Source organism: Stegostoma tigrinum, chromosome 10 (assembly GCF_030684315.1).
Source record: "Stegostoma tigrinum isolate sSteTig4 chromosome 10, sSteTig4.hap1, whole genome shotgun sequence".
NCBI classification, from domain to species: Eukaryota; Metazoa; Chordata; class Chondrichthyes; order Orectolobiformes; family Stegostomatidae; genus Stegostoma; species Stegostoma tigrinum.
Window position 1 is genome coordinate 36,559,004 of NC_081363.1, and position 21,280 is coordinate 36,580,283.

At 41.1% G+C, this 21,280-nt stretch overlaps 2 protein-coding genes and 1 long non-coding RNA gene across 9 annotated transcripts in view; 1 reads left to right on the forward strand and 2 right to left on the reverse strand.

Moving 5' to 3' along the window:
• The window catches only part of dync1h1 (dynein, cytoplasmic 1, heavy chain 1), a 98,674-nt gene extending 93,790 nt beyond the window's left edge, over window positions 1-4,884 (reverse strand). For both annotated transcript variants that reach the window (XM_048538298.2, XM_048538297.2), the window contains exons 1-4: window positions 4,523-4,884; window positions 2,501-2,588; window positions 1,974-2,147; window positions 215-470 (exon numbers count right to left, since the gene is read on the reverse strand). In XM_048538298.2, coding sequence (XP_048394255.1) covers window positions 215-470; window positions 1,974-2,147; window positions 2,501-2,588; window positions 4,523-4,775 — 771 coding nt within the window. In that variant the 5' untranslated portion in view covers window positions 4,776-4,884. The remainder of the gene's footprint in view (window positions 1-214; window positions 471-1,973; window positions 2,148-2,500; window positions 2,589-4,522) is intronic.
• On the forward strand, window positions 4,425-10,977 carry LOC125455820 (uncharacterized). The gene is made up of 3 exons (XR_007248324.2): window positions 4,425-5,013; window positions 7,604-7,738; window positions 9,986-10,977. It is a non-coding gene; the product is annotated as an uncharacterized LOC125455820 (long non-coding RNA).
• Window positions 10,978-17,354: 6,377 nt separating this feature from the next.
• The window catches only part of ppp2r5ca (protein phosphatase 2, regulatory subunit B', gamma a), a 156,228-nt gene continuing 152,302 nt past the window's right edge, over window positions 17,355-21,280 (reverse strand). For all 6 annotated transcript variants that reach the window (XM_048537089.2, XM_048537087.2, XM_048537088.2 and 3 more), the window contains one exon: window positions 17,355-20,394. In XM_048537089.2, the coding sequence (XP_048393046.1) occupies window positions 20,260-20,394 (135 nt within the window). In that variant the 3' untranslated portion in view covers window positions 17,355-20,259. The remainder of the gene's footprint in view (window positions 20,395-21,280) is intronic.

Consider the following 21,280-nt stretch of genomic DNA (forward strand, 5'->3'; position numbering starts at 1 on the left):
AACCTTGGCGCAAGAAACCAACAAGCTGCAGGCTGCTCAAGATTTTTAAAGTTTGGAGAATTCAAATTTCACTTAAGCTTGAAAGTTTTAAAGAAGTTTAACTTAATGGTCAATCACCAACATAATAACGGCTAAAGATCTGCACATTTAACGTATTTCAAAGTTGCCTTAAATCTGTAAGGTATGAATGTTGTAAATACTGATTAACTTTTACCTTTTGGATTTCTCTAATCCAACGGTTTACACCAGACTGCAGTTGATTGAGAAAGGTTGGATCCTCCACTTTATCACCAAAATCAGTGACTTTAGGTTTTTCCCCACGTTCATAACACTGTTTGGCTAAATTGGTTATGACTGGATGGATTGGAAGGCTGATCTCTGGAATTTCAATATTCTGCTGCAGATGTAGGAGCCCCATTTCCAGCTCTGCAATCTTCTTCTCAACAGATGGTGCCATTTTGTCTCCATCTCTGGTAGAGAATAAGTTAATGGAAACGTTGAGAACAAGGTTTAAGCATATAATATTTGTCCTTTTGAGATCCTGTTAATAGAGAAAGCACCAAAGCCAATGATCGATGACCTTTTTCCTAAATTGGTCTGAGGCTTTAAGAAACTAAGGTTGAACAGAGTTTGCTGCAACTTTAATAAAGGGTGCTTTTATCATTGAGCGGTGGTCAAACTTGCTAACAGCATTTGTTGTAGATATCTTGATGATCCTTATGGCTTTCATGCAATAACTTTAAAATTGAAAGATTAGAAACAGAAGTTATGAGCCCTTTGGCACCTCAAGCCTGCTCTACCATTCAATATGATTACACCTCAATATCTAACTCAATGCCCTGATCCCACTTTCTCCATATACCCTCTGATCTCTTTAGCCCTAGGAACAATATCTAACCCCTTGAAAACATTCACATGTTTTAACATCAACCAGTTTCTGTGGCAGAGCACACCACAGGTCCACCATTCTCTTGGTGAGGACATTTCACATCTGACTTAAATGTGCACTATCTTTAGACTGTGAACCCCGATTCTGGACTCATCAGGTATCAGGAACATCCTGTGTTTATCCTGTTAGAATTTTAAAGGTTGATTAGGCTTCACACCCCTCATTCTTCTAAACTCCAGTGAATCTCAACCTAACCAATCTGGTTCTTTTTGTACATCAGTCTTGCCATCCAGGGAAACCTTTGTTGTACTCCCTCTGCAGCCAGAACATATTTCCTCAAATAAAAGGAAGCCAAACTGCACACAATTTTCCACAGGTGGTCTCAACAACATCTTGTACAACTGCATTAAGACATCTCTGCTCCTGCATTTGAATCTGCTATGAAGGCCTAATTACCATTTGCCTTCTTCACCACATACAGTACCTGCATGCTTACATTCAGCAACTGATGTAAAAGAACACCTGGATCTCAAAGCACAGCCCCCTTTCCCAATCTTGTAACTATTCAGTCGATCTGCCTTCCCATTTTTGGCAGCATAGTGGATAACCTCTTATTTATCAGTATTGTACTTCATGTGCCATGTGTTTGCCCACTGAAAATGTCCAAACTACACTCAAGCACCTCTGCAACCTCCTCAAAGCTCACCCACCTACCTAATTTTGTTTCATCTGCAAACTTGGAAGTATTACATTTAGTTCCGCTCGTCTAAATCATTAATATATTGTGGATAGCTGGTGCTCGAGAACCGATTGCTGCTGTATCCTGATAGTCACAACTTGCTATTTGGAAAAACAGCCATTAACTACTACATTGTTCCTGTCTGCCAATCAATTTTCTATCTATGACAGTTCACTAAAACCAGAGTTAGATTATCGTTAACTCTGAATTAGTTCTAGAAAATCATGTGTAGATTAAAGCAGTAGCTGCGATATTCTAAAGAAGAGATAATATACATTTATATTTGCTAGACTTAAGGTGTATGTATAAAACTTTAAAGTAATATAGCTGCACAAAAACAAATACCTGTCAGCCTTGCCAGACTCTCGAATGTATGACTTGAAGAATGGAGCCACTGCATTGCTAATAATTGAATGCAGTGTTTCATATGGAGAATCCTCACTAAGTGTTATAACACGCAGCTGAGATGAAATTGGTTTATCCGCATCAATAACTGGAGTACGCTTTATAAAGGCCAAACTAGAAACACAAGTATTTCAAAAAAGGAAACAAAATTACTCGATTATGTACAAAGATATATATTCAAACTTTAAACAAATATACACAAGTTGTTTCTTTTCCTAAAAGCATATTAATTTAAATTTAAAATTAGTCTGCAAGTGCAGCGATAACAATTTCAAAATCGTAATGCACCAGAGCACTTCATAGTACACTTTACACCAAAATGCAAATATTACTAAATACACAAATGAATGTACTGTATCTTATTCAAACCCAATGCAATAGGCCAGATCAAAAATATATCAATACTGAACTGCAGTGTTGGTCAAATGAGACTAATCCATGTATTTTATGAATCCGAAGCTTAGTACCTGTTAGATTTCAGTCCATAATGTACATCAGTGTTGATGTTGTAAGCTATGTGCTCTTTCTCTTCTTCCCCTTCATCTCCAACATCCTCTGTAGTAAACAATTGTTGAAGTGCATAAAACATAATAGTATCGATGGGATAAATAATCAAGCAATTTAACATGTAGCTCCTAAAACAATTTAATTATATAAAAGTAAAATATCAGAGTTATTTAATCATTCCTTGCTTTCTTCCCCTCCAATTTATTAAAAGCAATAAGCATATATATTAGAGGCCTCAAGGGATGGTTGGATGGTTCTAGAGACAACCTCACCAAAGCTGCTTTCACATTCCACCTGGCAGCCAGCCAATGACACACCCAAAAGAACATCTCTTCAACCAAAATAAGACGGAAAAGGGACAAAATGAGGATAAATGAACATTCAACAGGAAACATCTATATTATAATCTGCAAAACAGAAAAAGTTGAACATTTTATGAAGTACCATTTCTTTCTACAGACTAAAAAATTCCAAAGAAAACAGGACTCCACTCTGGCCCAAACAAGCTAAAGTTTACATTAATCTTAAGATTAATGCTATACACAGCTAAAGAAAATTTAGATGTGAAAGCAAGAAAACACAATACCACATATAATCATAGAATTTATTGCTTATCTATGGATTGGATGTTTATGTTTTAAATGACAGGTGAAGACAAAGTTGAGCCAATTCAAGAACACTGCAAGGCATATGAATTGACTACAATGCTGGTATTTTAATAGAAGTATTTAAAACCTTCATAGATCACAATTCTTTAAAAGTAAACGTGTCACTCTAACACACTCCATACCACATGCAGAAAGAAGAAACAGGTTCAGCATTTCATCCTGAACTACAATACGTAAATACCCCCAGACAATACTGCCGCATGAAAACAATTTACCATTACTACAAAATGCAACGCAGAAAGAAGAAACAGGTTCAGCATTTCATCCTGAACTACAATACGTAAATACCCCCAGACAATACTGCCGCATGAAAACAATTTACCATTACTACAAAATGCAACGGCTCAATTTCATACCAACTGCCCACCATTTTGTTGCCAATCTAAACAGGGACCTTCTGATATTTTAAGGTTAAGATTTCTAAGACTGGGATAATGTAGCAATTGAACAAGCCTGTACATAACAGGAAGGGGAGATTACAAGTGCACATAATGAAACTTAACAGCTTTGATCCACATAAAACTAACATCAATAACTGAAAATTTAGAAAATGGTGTGAATATTTTAATCATTCATTGCAAAATGAAATCAATTTGTAATGGAAAAACGCTGAGTTATACACTGGCTCAGCTCTTAATTAAGTCAAACATAAACATACATCTGTGACCACCAAATCACAACACTCCTCAAATCAGGACCACATCCGCAAGGTAATCAATAATATTTGAACAGCATCAAATACTGCATTTAGACAAAGTCAATCCAGTATCCCTAAAATTATAAAATTTTGGGAGGATGAGAGAGAAGAACGACCGTACATCCCTCAAATGAAAGGCAATTTCCAATACAGCCGTTATTCAGAACTTGAAATATCAGAGTGAAGGACTTGAAACGATAACACTTTCCCGCTCCCCCACTCCATACAGATACTGCCTGATCTATTTCTTATAAATGCTTCCAAATATCAACTGTTTTTACTTTCGGAGTGATAGCATCCGCAGCGTTTAATCTTTGCGCTGCCGCAGGAATAAGGAAAAACCCCCAATGGAAATCTTGCAGTTGAACCGGGAGTTGTCATGAGGCTTGGGTGGTCTACAGACAGCATCTTTTTGTCAGTTCCAGAGCCTCCCCCCCTCCCAGTTTTGTTTTAGGCTGGTGCTGTCAGTTTCCCAGCGGGCCCTTCACGGACACAGCCAGCATTCAGTGTTGGGTGAAGGGAGAAAAGGGCTTTTCTCCCAATGGGTGTGGCCGACTTTGGCTGATCACCGAGCACCAGGATCCCGCTTGCCTCAGCGGCCCATCATTAAACCTCACCTTTCAGGGTGGTCCTCTCGACGAGCACCGTGTGCATCTGGGGGTCGGAGAGAAATTTTTTCATCTGCTCCACCGCACTCTTCTCTTCGAAGGCGGTCTCCAGGGCAGCCGGCGCCTCGCCGCCATCTTCCAGTAACAGCGGTACCAGCTTGCGAATGTGTTTCTGCAAAAGCGACACATCGGCCACATTTTGCACTGTCACTTCCAGGCCGGTCGTGCCATCCTCGCCACCGCCACCGCCACTTTCAGACATGGCGAGGAGCCGCTACGATCTACACGAGCAACAGCAACAACGAGACTGACTGAGACTGACCGAAGCTGACTGAGACTGAGCGACCAGCTACGTCACGCGTCACTGCAGGGATGATGTAATGCTGTGCCGCATTGCCTGCTGGGTGTTGTAGTTCACCCCTAGCGGCCGATAATGTTCAGTCGTCGCCACCACTGCCGACTTAAACTACAACTTCCAGGATCCGCCGCACTAACATTAGGTTTGCTGGGTCTTGTTCTTTATCACCCCTTTTCCCTTTCATTTCTGAACATGATTTTTTTTGCATCTGTTGTTTGCGTTCCCACTAAAAGAAAGCTTCGTTTGTCAGTATTAGTTGCGGAAGAAAATTGGCTCATTTTTAATTTTTCATTTTGCCCCTTTCAAATTGATCCTTTTCACTCTTGCCGTTGGGAATACAGAACATTTCAAAGGGCTGCACTGATTTCACATCCTGTGTTCGAAAATTAAAATGCAGTGGCAACACCCGCAATATTACATTTTGGTTCAGAGGTAGCAGGAACTGCAGAATCTGAGATAACAAGGTGTAGAGCTGGATGAACCCAGCACGCCAAGCAGCATCTGAAGAAGGGTCTTGACCCGAGATAATGGGAACTGCAGATGCTGGAGAATCCAAGACAACAAAGTGTGGACCTGGATGGACCCGAAACGTCAGCTTTCCTGCTCCTCCGATGTTGCTTGGCCTGCTGGGTTCATCCAGCTCTACACCTCGCACGGCCCGTTTCTATCTCCTTCCCAAAATCCACAAACCTGCCTGCCCTGGTCGACCCATCGTCTCAGCCTGCTCCTGCCCCACCGAACTCATCTCCACCTATCTGGACTCCATTTTCTCCCCTTTGGTCCAGGAACTCCCCACCTACGTCCGTGACACCACCCACGCCCTCCACCTCCTCCAGGACTTCCAATTCCCTGGCCCCCAACACCTCATATTCACCATGGACGTCCAGTCCCTGTACACCTGCATTCCGCATGGAGATGGCCTCAAGGCCCTCCGCTTCTTCCTGTCCCGCAGGCTCGACCAGTCCCCCTCCACCGACACTCTCATCCGCCTAGCTGAACTCGTCCTCACACTCAACAACTTCTCTTTTGACTCCTCCCACTTCCTACAGACTAAGGGGGTGGCCATGGGCACCCGCATGGGCCCCAGCTATGCCTGCCTCTTTGTAGGTTACGTGGAACAGTCCCTCTTCCGCACCTACACAGGCCCCAAACCCCACCTCTCCCTCCGGTACATTGATGACTGTATCGGCGCCGCCTCTTGCTCCCCAGAGGAGCTCGAACAGTTCATCCACTTCACCAACACCTTCCACCCCAACCTTCAGTTCACCTGGGCCATCTCCAGCACATCCCTCACCTTCCTGGACCTTTCAGTCTCCATCTCAGGCAACCAGCTTGTAACTGATGTCCACTTCAAGCCCACCGACTCCCACAGCTACCTAGAACACACCTCCTCCCACCCACCCTCCTGCAAAAATTCCATCCCCTATTCCCAATTCCTCCGCCTCCGCCGCATCTGCTCCCACGACAAGACATTCCACTCCCGCACATCCCAGATGTCCAAGTTCTTTAAGGACCGCAACTTTCCCCCCACGGTGATCGAGAACGCCCTTGACCGCGTCTCCCGCATTTCCCGCGACACATCCCTCACACCCCGCCCCCGCCACAACCGCCCCAAGAGGATCCCCCTCGTTCTCACACACCACCCTACCAACCTCCGGATACAACGCATTATCCTCCGACACTTCCGCCATTTACAATCCGACCCCACCACCCAAGACATTTTTCCATCCCCTCCCCTGTCTGCTTTCCGGAGAGACCACTCTCTCCGCGACTCCCTTGTTCGCTCCACACTGCCCTCCAACCCCACCACATCCGGCACCTTCCCCTGCAACCGCAGGAAATGCTACACTTGTCCCCACACCTCCTCCCTCACCCCCATCCCAGGCCCCAAGATGACATTCCACATCAAGCAGAGGTTCACCTGCACATCTACCAATGTGGTATACTGCATCCACTGTACCCGGTGCGGCTTCCTCTACATTGGGGAAACCAAGCGGAGGCTTGGGGACCGCTTTGCAGAACACCTCCGCTCAGTTCGCAAAAAACAACTGCACCTCCCAGTCGCAAACCATTTCCACTCCCCCTCCCATTCTCTTGATGACATGTCCATCATGGGCCTCCTGCACTGCCACAATGATGCCACCCGAAGGTTGCAGGAACAGCAACTCATATTCCGCCTGGGAACCCTGCAGCCATATGGTATCAATGTGGACTTCACCAGTTTCAAAATCTCCCCTTCCCCTACTGCATCCCTCAACCAGCCCAGTCCGTCCCCTCCCCCCACTGCACCACACAACCAGCCCAGCTCTTCCCCCCCACCCACTGCATCCCAAAACCAGTCCAACCGGTCTCTGCCTCCCTAACCGGTTCTTCCTCTCACCCATCCCTTCCTCCCACCCCAAGCCGCACCCCCTGCTACCTACTAACCTCATCCCACCTCCTTGACCTGTCCGTCTTCCCTGGACTGACCTATCCCCTCCCTACCTCCCCACCGACACTCTCTCCACCTATCTTCTTTACTCTCCATCTTCGGTCCGCCTCCCCCTCTCTCCCTATTTATTCCAGTTCCCTCCCCCCATCCCCCTCTCTGATGAAGGGTCTAGGCCCGAAACGTCAGCTTTTGTGCTCCTGAGATGCTGCTTGGCCTGCTGTGTTCATCCAGCCTCACATTTTATAATCTCTCTCTCTCTCCTACACCTGGTTATCTCATATTACATTTTGCGTTGTTGCAGGAATGAGGAACATCCCCGAGGGAAATCTTGCGACTGACTGGGATTTGTCACGAGGACCGGACACTAATGACATGGAGTTTTCCGCTGCATCTACAAAATTGCAGGGTTACGCGATTGCTACACCAATCAATATTAGTGAGCTTCTGCAGTTATGATGTAAAGGGGCCGATTGCAGATTCCACAAGACCTAAAAAACGTAGCAACAGAAGTAGACCATTCGGCTCATCGACTTCCCTCGCCATTTAATGTGATTATGTGATCATCTAGTTTATTATTGCCTTTCAGGGAAGGAACCTCCTTGTTCTGGTTTATATGACAGTGCAGGCCCATAGCGATGTGGTTGACTGTCGACTGCCCTCTGAGCTAGCCACCCAAGTCACTCAGTCCAAGGGCAAGTGGGGACAGTCCCTAAAATTGTGGTTGGTTGGCTCGCTGAGCTGGTTTGTTATTCTGCAGACGTTTCATTACCCTGCTGCGTAACATCATCAATGAAGAGGCTGCACTGATATTATCCAGCAGGGAACTGAAATGTCTGTGGAACAACGAACCAGCTCAGTGAGCCAACCAACCACAGCATCCACAACCCATATGAGCATGGATAGCAACATTAGGGCAATTTTGAAAATGCCCTATGAAATTCTGCCACGAATAGCAAAATGCCACAAGGATTAGCATGAGATATTCAGCTATTAATCTACATTCATGATTATTTAGTTAAAGAGATAGAAAGTTATGTTTGTTGATGGTACAATGGTAGGTGTGAGAAGTACACAAAAAAGCTTCATGGGCTTATCCAAAGTTAGTCCAACAATACTAAAAAATGACAACAGGTGATATTTTCATATGGTAAATAAGGTCATTTTATTAATAATAACAATTATACTTAAACCAAGGCATTATTGCAACCTGTTATCAGCTGAGCTCTGGGTGCCAATCAGCATGCTTGACCCCACTTGGAATTCTTTTACATCAATGCCTTTTTTGTTTTCTTGTTTTTTTTTGTTTACCAATTACTAAGTCTACAATTTACAACCCCTGTGACTCTGTTTCTCTGTCATTGGGCCCCGCCATCTCTAGCTGTCTAACTTTCGGAGGAAGTAGACATAGAAATAATAGATGCCCTAGTAGTAACCTTCTAAAGAACCCTTGGTTTTCAGAAAAGTCCCAGAGGATTGAAAACAGCCAAATGTTACACCCTTGTGCAAAAAAGGGAGGGAGACAAAAAAAGGGAAGTATCGGCCAGTTGATTTAATACCTGTTGTTGGAGAAATGTTAGAGTCTATTATAAAGCGTTCAATTGAACACGAAAAAGGAATCAAGCAGAGTCAGCATGGCTTCATGAAGGGGCAGTCATGCCTGACAAATTTATTAAGGTTTTTTGAGTAGGTGACAAGCAGAATAAAGGGCAACCAGAAGATGTAACAAATTTAGATTTCCAAAAGGCATCCATTTGATATTGCACATTAGGCTACTTTATAAGATCCCATGGTGTTGAGAATAGTATATGAGCATGGATAGCAAAATAATAGAAGACAGAGTTGTAATAACTGGGACATTTTCAGGATGGCTAACTGCAACTAGTGGAGGACCACAGGGATCTGTGCTGGAATCAACATTCTTTACATTATATATTAACCTATGATCTATATTTTAACAATCACAATTGCAGGTAACAACATAGAAGTATTTCCACCATTGAGGATAGTAGGAAACTGCAAAATGCTGATGTATTGAAGAACAAATGTAATGCAGAAAAACATTGGGTATTTTTTAGGAAATGAGAAGCTATGTAAAATCAGCACAATTCTGAAGGGGAGTGCAAAAGCAGGATTCAAGGCCTAAAAGAGAATATTAAGAAATTCAGAATCTGCCAACGTAACACTCTTGCAGACATTCCCTGGCTTGTGACAGGTTCCATTCCGAGTCCATTTGCAGTTAATTTTTATTCAAGTCGGACCATAATGCAGGGCAATGTAAATGAGTTATTTGTAAATACAGGAAATGTTCACATCAAGTTTTAAATATTACATCCCTGAATGAGATCACATTTGTAAGCACACTTATTTATAAATTGGGGCCTCATGTATCCAACAAATGGAGTAAGACAACACATAGGTGCCGTCTTTCTTTGAAACACAAGCGACAGTAGTTCACCAAGGAGACAACCTTCTAAATAATACCATTTAGCTCCACCTCATTCCGTTCCACTTGAAACTGCTGAATGTGCATGCTGCATTTCCTTGAAGGATCATTAAGTGGGATTGCATAACACTTAAGTTTCAATACTGCATTGCACTAAAATCTACTGATTATGTTGAATCAGTCTGGGTGTTTGAGATTGTTTGTGGATCAAATTATCTCTCGTTCTCTGTTCTGCTCTAGTTTGAATCTCATGAGTCGTGACTGCACAGAAATCTGTACGCTGAAAATCCTCCCACAGCTGGACCATGTCATCTACCAAGTAGAAGATTTCGGGAAGCTCTTAGTGTGTCATTCTGCTTTTTCAGGACTTATAATATTAATGCAGAAAACTTGCCATTTTCTGAAATTTGGCTTTGACTCAGTTTACTCTGAACTTCAGTTATGTGTTTGCATTTGTACATCATTTTAACATTCATTGCTGCCATCGTTATGATGTTGCACTGTCTTCTTAGTTACTTGTGTTTTTGCGGTCTGTCTTGGCCTTAGGAACCAGACGTTGAGCATGTGCCTGCCTAATATTCCTTCGTCCTACATACTAAAATGCTGTAATATTTCTTAATAAGTAAACCTGCTGGTTTGTTGCAGCAACAATCCTGGCTGCACCTTAAGCAGGAAATTGTTGTTGATTCTGCTGCTATGATTTTATTACTTGAGGATGGACACAAGTATGAAGACTTTTTTTTCTTGCTCAAAAGATCCTTCCTAACTCAATGAGCCTCTCTAACAGTTCCTCTTCAGAAAAGTCACTTATTTCCTTTTGTTGTATCATCTTTTGATTAACTGGTCAACAGACTCACAAGTTGCTGTCTCTTACAAGAACTCGAGCATGTTACTCCTTAAGTTCTTACCTTGGGCAGGTCTTCAAGAAAGTTCCAGTTTTTTTTCCCCTTTGACCATCTTTGGAAAGATTATTAATTGTGCAAAACACCTTGTCAATGCCAAACAAGACTTGGAGTTCTCAGGATTGTATAAAATTTGGATCTGTGCTATAGAACTATGGAGTTTGAATAGTTACAATTCAGTAAATGTGTCACTGGATACTCAATCCATAAATCGTTCAAACCTCAATTCTCCTTTATGGATTACTTGTTTTGAGAAGAATGCAGCACAGTATTAGTTTATAGCTTCTCTCCTCTATTTGCCTCGGTTTACCTTTATTTCCCCCCCATTGCTGCACGTTTATGAATTACATGCCTATAGCAGATTTCAACCTGTTGGTGGATTGTGTGCCAAAAGAGTCATGTAGGGCACTTTTCATTTGTATACTATAATTTGGAGAAAGAAATGATGGAACAAAGTGACATCTGGAGCCTTTTGAATGGAGAAAGCCATGTTTTTGTTGAAAAGTGATTTTACAGCGTATTTTATGCTAGAACTTCGAGCTATGCTTTCAGGACCAATAAAACTTCTAGGTAAATCCTCTTAGTTTATTTTTAAAGAGAAAGTACTATACATCAGTATAGAAAGAAAGTTTTAGTTTTATTAATAACTTCTGTCTTTTCATTTTTAAGCAAGGAACTATTTGAAATTTCTCTCATCCTAGAATCATAGAGATATACAGCATGGAGTCAGACCCTTCTGCCCACTCACCCATGCCGACCAGATATCTTAAAATAAATCTAGTCCCATTTGCCAACGTTTGATCCATATCCTCTAAACCCTTCCTATTCATATTGCCATCCAGATGCCTTTTAAATGTTGTAATTTTACCACTTCCTCTGGCAGCTCATTTCCATACACACACCACCCTCTGTGTGAAAAAGTTGCCTGTTAGGTCCCTTTTAAAGCTTTCCTCTCTCACCTTAAACTTATGCTGTCTAGTTTTGGACTCCCCACCCTGGGGAAAACACCTTGTCTGTTTATCCTATTCGTGCTCCTCGTGATGGTATAAATCTCTGAAAGGCCACTCCTCAGCCTCCGAGTCTCCGAATAGCGCCAGCCTATTCAACCTCTCCCTGTAGCTCAAACCCTTCAACCCTGACAATATCCTTGTAAATCTTTTCTGAACCCTTTCAAGTTCAACAAAATTTTTCCTACAGCAGGGAGACCAGAACTGAATACAGTATTCCAAAAGTGGTCTAACCAATGTCCTGTACACCTGGAATATGACCTCCCTACTCCTTCTGAATGCCCATAAACTGTACCAAATGCCTTCTTCACTACTGTCTATCTGCAACTCCACTTTCAAGGAACTATGAACCTATAACTCATGGTCTCTTTGTTTAGCAACATTCCCCAAGATCCTACCAAATTGTATAAGTCCTTCCCCAATTTGCCTTACCAAAATGCAACCCCTCACATCTGTCTAAATTAAATCCATCTGCCACTCCTCGGCCCATCAGATCAAGGCCTCGTTGTACTCCGAGATAACCTTCATTTCACTACACCAACTTTAGTATCATCTGCAAATATACTAACCATACTTTCTAGATTCACATTCAAATCAATTATATAAAAATGACAAAAAGCAGTGGACTCAGCACTGATAATAAAATGTGAGGCTGGATGAACACAGCAGGCCAAGCAGCATCTCAGGAGCACAAAAGCTGACGTTTCGGGCCTAGACCCTTCATCAGAGAGGGGGATGGGGGGAGGGAACTGGAATAAATAGGGAGAGAGGGGGAGGCGGACCGAAGATGGAGAGTAAAGAAGATAGGTGGAGAAGGTGTGGGTGGGGAGGTAGGGAGGGGATAGGTCAGTCCAGGGAAGACGGACAGGTCAAGGAGGTGGGATGAGGTTAGTAGGTAGCTGGGGGTGCGGCTTGGGGTGGGAGGAAGGGATGGGTGAGAGGAAGAACCGGTTAGGGAGGCAGAGACAGGTTGGACTGGTTTTGGGATGCAGTGGGTGGGGGGGAAGAGCTGGGCTGGTTGTGTGGTGCAGTGGGGGGAGGGGATGAACTGGGCTGGTTTAGGGATGCAGTGGGGGAAGGGGAGATTTTGAAACTGGTGAAGTCCACATTGATACCATATGGCTGCAGGGTTCCCAGGCGGAATATGAGTTGCTGTTCCTGCAACCTTCGGGTGGCATCATTGTGGCAGTGCAGGAGGCCCATGATGGACATGTCATCAAGAGAATGGGAGGGGGAGTGGAAATGGTTTGCGACTGGGAGGTGCAGTTGTTTGTTGTAGGCTTGGCCTGCTGTGTTCATCCAGCCTCACATTTTATTATCTTGGACTCAGCACTGATCCTTGCAGCACACCTATGGTCACAGGCCTCCAGTCTGAAAAACAACCCTCCACCACCACCCTCTGTTTCCTACCTTCAACCCAGTTTTGTATCCAAATGGCTAGCTCTCCCTGGATTCCATGTGATCTAACCTTGTTAACCATGTGGAACTTTGTCGAACACCTTGCTGAAGTCCATATTAACAATGTCCACCACTCTGCCTTCAATCTTGTCACTTCAAAAAAAATTGAGCTAGTTAGACACTATTTTCCATGCACAAAACCACATTGACTATCCCCAATCAGTCCTTGCCTTTCCAAATACATGTAAATCCTGTCCAACATCTTGCCCACCACTGGTTCAGGCTTACTGGATCATTGTTCCTGTCTTTTTCTTACCATGTTTCTTAAATAATGGCACATCATTAGCCACTCTCCAGTCGTCCGGAGCTTCATCCATGATACAAATATTTCAAGGGACCAGCAATCACTTAACTAGCTTACCAGAGTTACGTGATACACGTGATCAGGTCCTGGGGATTTATCCACCTTTTTGCATTTTAAGACATCCAGATCCACCACCTCTGTAATATGGACACTTTTCAAGGTAATGACTATTTAATTGCTAACTTCTCTAGCTTCCAAATGCAGTACAGTAGCTCAATGGTTAGCGCTGCTGCCTCGGCACCGTGGACTCAAGATTCACTTTCACCCTCTGATGAACGTTTGTGTGGAACTTGCATGTTCTCCCTGGGCCTTTCTAGCTTTCGTCTGGGTGCTCCAATTTCCTCCTCCAGTGCACAAATGTGCAGGCTAGGTCGATTAACCACTGGGCTACAGAGACAGGACAGCGGGGAGGGATGCCCTTTGGAACATCAGTACAAACCCAAATGGCCCGTTCTCTCACTGTCAGGATTCTAAGATTCTCCACAGTAAATACAGATGCAAGTTACTCATTTAGTATCTCATTCATCTCTTGTGGTTCCACACAGACGGCCTTGTTGATCTTTAAGAGGCCCTATTCACTCAATTATTCTTTTTTCTTTAATGGATTTGTGGAATCTCTTTAGAATCCCCTTAACCCTATTTGCCAAAGTTAGTTGGATTAATAAAAGTTCAGAATATTTCTTAAATGTTGAAAAATTGGGGAATGTTGATAGCCAATAGGATTGGAGTGATCTCGTCATTTAAAGTAACAATCAGGTACAACAAACAGTACCTTGGCAGTTGTTAGAGGATTTGACTGCACAGCAGTCTTACTGTAATTGTATGGACCTTTCTTCAGACTGCATCAGGAATACTGTGTAGTTTTGGTTGACTTACCTAAGGATGGAAAAACTTGCCAGAGGAGAAAATGTTCACCAAACTAGACATCACTGGTATTCCATTGATTCGTGAGGAGAGTGTGAGGAGACTGTCTATATTCTCTAGCATTTTGAAGAATGAGGGATGATCTCATTAAAGCATTTAGCATTTACAGGGTTCTATAGAGTAGTTGCAAGTAGGATGTTCCCCTTGATTGGGGGAATCTAGAAATAACAGATGCAGTCACACAGTAAGAGTTAGGCCATTTACAACTGAGATGAGGCAGAATCTTTTCATGTACAGGCTGGTGAATCTTTGGAGTTTTCCATCCATGGGGCTGTGTAATTGAGCATATTCAACACAGATCAAGAAATTTCTAGATAGTAACATCAAAAGAAACAGGGACATTGCAGGAAGATGGTGTTGACGTCAAATTGGCCATCATCTAGTTGAATGATGGAGCAGGACCAATTTGTACAAAAGGCCTACTGCTGCTTCAGTTTCTTGTGTTTTTACTACTACATCTCGCCCTAAATTAACCAGACATACATTTTCTATTTCTAACATTTAGATTGAAGAGATTGATCTATTTGCTTTTGTATTCATAGTTCGTCCGTTAGAGAATACTCCATGGTATTTTAGGCTTTTCACTATGAGAAAAAAAAATCAGTGCAGATTATCAGAATTATAGCCAATATTAGGAATCTGAATTATGAGAAATAGTCACAGAGATGTACAGCAGAGAATCCGACAGTCCAACTTGTCCATCCTGACGATTTCCTAAATAAATCTAGTCCCATTTACCAGCATTTGGCCCGTATCCCTCTAAACCTTTGCTATTTGTGTACCTTTCCAGATGCCTTTTAAACGTTGTACCAGTCTCCACCACTTCCTCTGGCAGCTCATTTTGTACCTGCACCACCCTCTGCACGAAAATGTCATCCCTTAGGTCCCTTTCACATTCTTCCTCATGTGCCTTAAACCTATGCCCTCTGGTTTTGGACTCCCCCCTCCCTGGGGAAAACACCTTGTCTGTTTACTCTATCCATGCCCCTCATGATTTTATAAACCAATATAATGTCACCCCTTGGCCTCTGATGCTCCGGGGAAAATAGTCCCAACATATTCAGCCTCTCCCTATAGCTCAAACCTTCCAATCCTGGCAACATCCTTCTAATTCTTTTCTGATCACTTTCAAGTTTCACAACATCCTTCCTACATCAGGGAGACCATAACTGAATGCAGCATTTCAAAAGCGGCCTAATCCATGTCCCATACAACTACATGACCTCTCAATTCCTATACTCAATGCAATGACCAATAAAAGGCAAGTATACCGAACGCCACCTTCAACATACCGTTTACCTGGGACTCCACTTTCAAGGAACTGTGAACAAAGAATAATACAGCACAGGAACAGGCTCTTCAAAGCCTGAGCCAACACATTTTACCCATGTTGAAACTGTCTTCACTTATAAGATTGGTATCCTTCTATTCCCTTTCTGTTCACGTATTCGTCCAGGTACTTCTTGAACGCTGCTGTTGTATCTGCTTCCATCAACTCCTCTGGCAGCTTGTTCCAGGCACTCACCACCCATTGTGAAAAATGGGCCTCGCATCTCTCTGTTAAACATTCCCCCTTGTACCTTGGGGGAAAACTCCTATCAGGTCACCCTGCTACCTCTTGTATTCCAGTAAAAATAACCCCAGTTTATCCAAGAGATAGTAGGAACTGCAGATGCTGGAAAATCTGAGGTAGGAGGGTGTGGAGCTGGATGAACACAGCAGGTCAAGCAGCATCACAGGAGCAGGAAAGCTGATGTTTCGGGCCTAGATGCTTCTTCAGAAATGGGCCTTCCATTTCTGAAGAAGGGTCGAGGCCCAAAATGTCAGCTTTCCTGCTCCTGTGATGCTGCTTGGCCTGCTGTGTTCATCCAGCTCCACAACTTCTTATCCCAGTTTATCCAACCTATGTTCATAGCTAAAAGCCTCCATTCAAGGTAACATTCTAGTAAACCTTTTCTGTACTCTCTCCAAAGCATTCACGTCCTTCTAGTAATGTGGTAACCAGAACTATATGCAATATTCCAAGTGTGGCCTAACTAAAGTTCTATAAGGCCACAGCATAAAACTTGTCTAATGAAGACAACCATGCCATAGGCCTTTTTTTTTAAAAAAAAAGACCTTATCTACCTGTGCTGCCACCTTCACTGATCTTTGGTCCAGCACTGACAGATCTCTCAAAATATCAGTACTCCTAAGGGTTCTGCCATTCACTATATAATTTCGACCTGTACTTGACCTTACAAAATGCATTGCGTCACATTTGTCCAGATTAACCTGCACTCCAAGAGCTTTGTTCAGCAATTCTCCCTAGGACCTTCCCATTATGTGTTTATGTCCTGCCCCGATTTGCCTTTCCAAAATGCAGCACCTCACACTTATACAGGTTAAATTCCATCTGCCACTTCTCAGCCCATTGACACATCTGATCAAGATCCCATTGTATTCTGAGGTAACCTTCTTTGCTGTCCACTACACTGTCAATTTTGGTGGCATCTACAAACTTTCTAACCATACCTCCTTAGTTCACATCCAAATCAATTACATAAATGACAAAAAACAGCAGACCCAGCACCAATCTTTGTGGTAGTCCGCTGGTCACAGGATTTCAGTCTGAAAAACATGCCTCCAACAGTCTTCTAACTTTGAGCCAACATTTGTTCAACTTGGTTCTGATCTTTCAAATGAGATGTTCAAAATGATAGAAGGAATATATTATGTACACAGTAAAAGAGAGACAAAAAATAACTGAAAACTTGAGCCCAGAATGTTTTTAGCACAAGGCTGAAGAAATTGTGAAGCAAAGAGAAACCTGAACACTGGTCGCTCTCGTCTACAGGCTTTAATATGTAAAATTAATATGGTATTTTAATTAACTGTAAAAGGTATTCTAAACTGGACAAAAGTGCTTTAAAATCAAAAAGCATACCGAGTTTGAATTAACTGAAAGTATTGATTTTCAAAATCTTTACTCGCAGCAAATCTTTGAAAGAAAAATATCCGTGCCACTTACCAACTTTTGTAGTTGCTAGGAAGTTTTATTCTGTACATAAGACCATTTTGTACAAAATATGAAATCTACTTTATTAGATATTACACTACTTAAAACAAAGTACAACATATGTACAATATTAAAATGAAGCAATTTATGTAGGTATCACACTAAAGGTCACTTGTCATATTACTGGACATTCCTCTTCTGGGCTTTTTTTTAAAAAAAGCAAATACAAACAAACTTAAAAGATGTCAATCATAAAGCTGCTTTTAAAGAAAAACAGACACCAGAACAAGCTTTGGAATCACCTTTTCTTCAAACATTTAAGAACTTCCTTAACAAATCAAACTGTTCACATACTGGTTATGGGGTATACATTTTGTGCTGGTTTATCTACAGAATGATTTAAAAGACACTAAAGATGACTAAATTATCTCAGTATTCCAGATTCCACATACCCTATACCAACTAACCATTTAGTTTTGACTTAAATTCTGTAATTAATGAATTGATAACAAATCCCAATGTTTTGCACAGTAACTAGCACAACACTAGTATTATAATATAAACTAAGTTCTGGAGAAACTGAGTAGGTATGGCAGCATCTGTGGAGAAGGAAACAAAGTTAACATTGAGCCAAACAACTCTTCTTTGGAACTCTGTTACACGCTCCACAGATTCTGTCACTCCTGCTGAGTTTCTCCAGCACTCTAGTTTTATTTCAGATCTCCAGCATCCACTTTGTTTTGCTTTAATTTACAATACTAGTATTTTTAGTAACAGCCCAAGCAGGTGAAAATTACAACTACCTGCGCATCATCCAATGTAAACCAAAAAACAAGGACTGACCTTTTTTAATAGAATGAAGATCATCAACTAATATGAAAATTCTCCCAATCATTCCAACAGAAAAAAGGCAATTCAAAGCTGTAGTTTGGTGAGTGTCAATCTTGATCAATAGGTAAGTCAAAATAAGGGGAAATTGCTAAAGACAGGATCATATTCTAAACTGTATACAAACAATATACACTTACTAGCGGCCAAAATAAAATTACAATCCTTCTCGAACACCTCACACAAACATACTGCTGAACACCCAAAATCAATGAATATGAGATAAACTACTACTAAGCAAGACGGAAGTTCAAACAATGGTATGTAAATAAAATGCAGCAAAAGCATGGAAGATACCACATAGTAAAAGCACCCATCTCTCCTAAAAGATATTGGGGGCAGATTTACGTGACAACTGCAAAGAAAAAAAAACGCATGTAAAACAAAGTAGATTTTCCAACATGCTTCAGAGATTATTTTAGCATTCACATTTCAAGTTGAACCGGAAGTGCTTTCTGAAATTTGAATATGTTTCTGCTGGTAAAACTTCAAATTTTGCTCTTTTCTTTACAGCCCTGAATATCTCTATGATTTTAAAATTCATTTAGCACATGAAGCATAGAATAAAAGGCTAAAGTAAGGTAAACAGAGGTGAGAACAGTTTAGAAGATAATTTAGCTGAATGCTTTTGCAAATGTTCTGACCATGCACCATTTTGCAATATAAACCTGATGATCAGCTACCACTTTCAAAATTTGATGCTAAAATTACGAGATTGATTGAACAAGAGTTTTGATAATATACACACACACTTACTTTTGTTTTTGTCAGACCAGTTTCTGATCACAAGTCATATTCAGCTATTTTACACAGCTGACAACACATACATATCTTGGCGTTTCACTTGCCTAGCTCATCACAGCTTCATTCAAATGGGTGTTGTGAAATCTAGTACACATTAAAGTTAGAAATGTGTGCAACATTTTTCATTTCTAAAATCTAGCAAGTTAAAATTAGGAGCGTGACAATTTTCCAGATCCATTCTTTACAAAGGATCTCAAGTGTTCTTAGTTTTGAGGCAGAACAATTTCATAAATTAGACCAGCAAACTGGCAAGACAGATTATAAAAACACCAGGAAAGTTACGCTTGAGAACATTAATACAAGTAGGAATGGATTAAAATAGTGAACCCTGAGAATTCTTGCCTCAGCCAATTCAGTACATTGAAAAGTTCCATCAGAACTGCTAACACTTGCCTTGTGTAACAGACATGAAGACAAACAACATGTAGAGAACTTTGACAAACCTTACAAAAGATAAAATAAAAAGTCAAAGCACCTGAATAAAAAGTTTTGATCTGAACCAATCCAGCAGGAATCAATAGTTATTTTATATATTAATGGGGAATTAAATCAGACTTAGAATTTCAATTTAGTGACTTAACTAAAGTTGAAATCCTGTGTTTTAAATTATGTCGTACAATTGTACGGGTAAAAATCACGTCAATACTTTTAATACCCCCAAAGATACTCTTGCATATAGAGGATTGATATAATTTACGTTTAAAAATCAGGAGGGCTCCTTTTAAAGAGTCAGATTTAGTGCAAGATTTTTAATGAATCCAGGAACTGTTGATATTTACATTTATACTAATATATTTTTGGATGCAATAGAATCCTGGGATGAATACATTCAATGCAAAAACAAAAAATGGTTTTAGTACTAAAAATGCAGTCTGTGACTTTTCAAAGAAATTTAGACTCATTGTCCCATTTATTTTCAAATACAGGCGTAAATAAAAGGATAACTATAAATGCAAAAACAAATTTTATACAGTTGTTCTGTGGACATGACAGTGCTCAAACTTAGATCCATCATTTGATGGAGATTGTAGAAAGCACAATACCCTATGTACCATTGTTTGAACTACCCAGACTTGACTTCATATGGGGTAAAGTTATTGCCTACAAACTGGATTCAAGAAAGCATGACTTAAATGTATAGCTGATTGGTATGGCACAAAGCGTAATAGCTTCTACAATAGACTGAGTTCAGAGAACAGCTTTATACAATATTCTTCTGTTGTAATAGCCTAATGCCCATCGTGAGCAGATATAATCTCTTCAGCCCGGCGATGGGATTCCAAGGCCTTCATGGTGTAGATATCCTGAGGCAGTTCTGACTTGCGACGCACAAGTGGACGATCCTTTCGAAGATCTTTCTGTGCCTGCAAAACAGTAATGTTAATAGTACCTGCAACTAGTGACTTTGTTTTGATTCAAAAAATTATGATGTAAACTCTATTCTCTCTTCACAGATGCTGTCTAGCCTGCTGCATATTTCCAGAATTTTCTGCTTCTTAATTTTAAGGGGTGTAAGTATTTATATCAACTTGATTTGAAAGCAGTGTTTACCAAGACAATAGCAATTTTAACATATTCCTTTTTCTTCAAGGAATCAGTTGACAGAGGCAGATTCTTAATAAAGATCACATTGAAAGACCCCATTATAGCAACAATGAATAATGAAATGCCATCTTATTACTGTCAAAATTATGTTCTGATGCTTATTCAAGAAATATATGGAATAATGTGCTGCAATTATATCCACTACTGCACTTAATGTTTCAGACAGTAGCTTTTCTCAGGAAGAAATTTAGACTCATTATCCCATTTATTTTCAAATATAATTCGAGTGATTAGTGACATTTAAGCGACTGCTGGACATGCACATGGACAGCAGTGAATTGAGGGGAATGTAGGTTAGGTTATTTTATTTTTAGATTAGGATTAATCCACGGCACAACATCGTGGGCCGAAGGGCCTGTACTGTGCTGTACTTTTCTATGTTCTATAAGTGCCAATAAGATAAATATAAATACCAAACAAATTTTATAACTTAATGGTTCTGTGGATATGACAACTCTCAAATTTAAATGCTGTAGATTGTAGAAAACACAATACTCTATGTACTATTGTTGGAACTACCTACCAAAAGCACCTAAGATTTAGTATTAAAGGAAGTGGCAGCAGATGGTGAGTGGATTGCAAAGGAGATATTTCAAAACTCCCTGGATTATGGAACAGTTCCAATGGATTGGAAAAATGCTAATA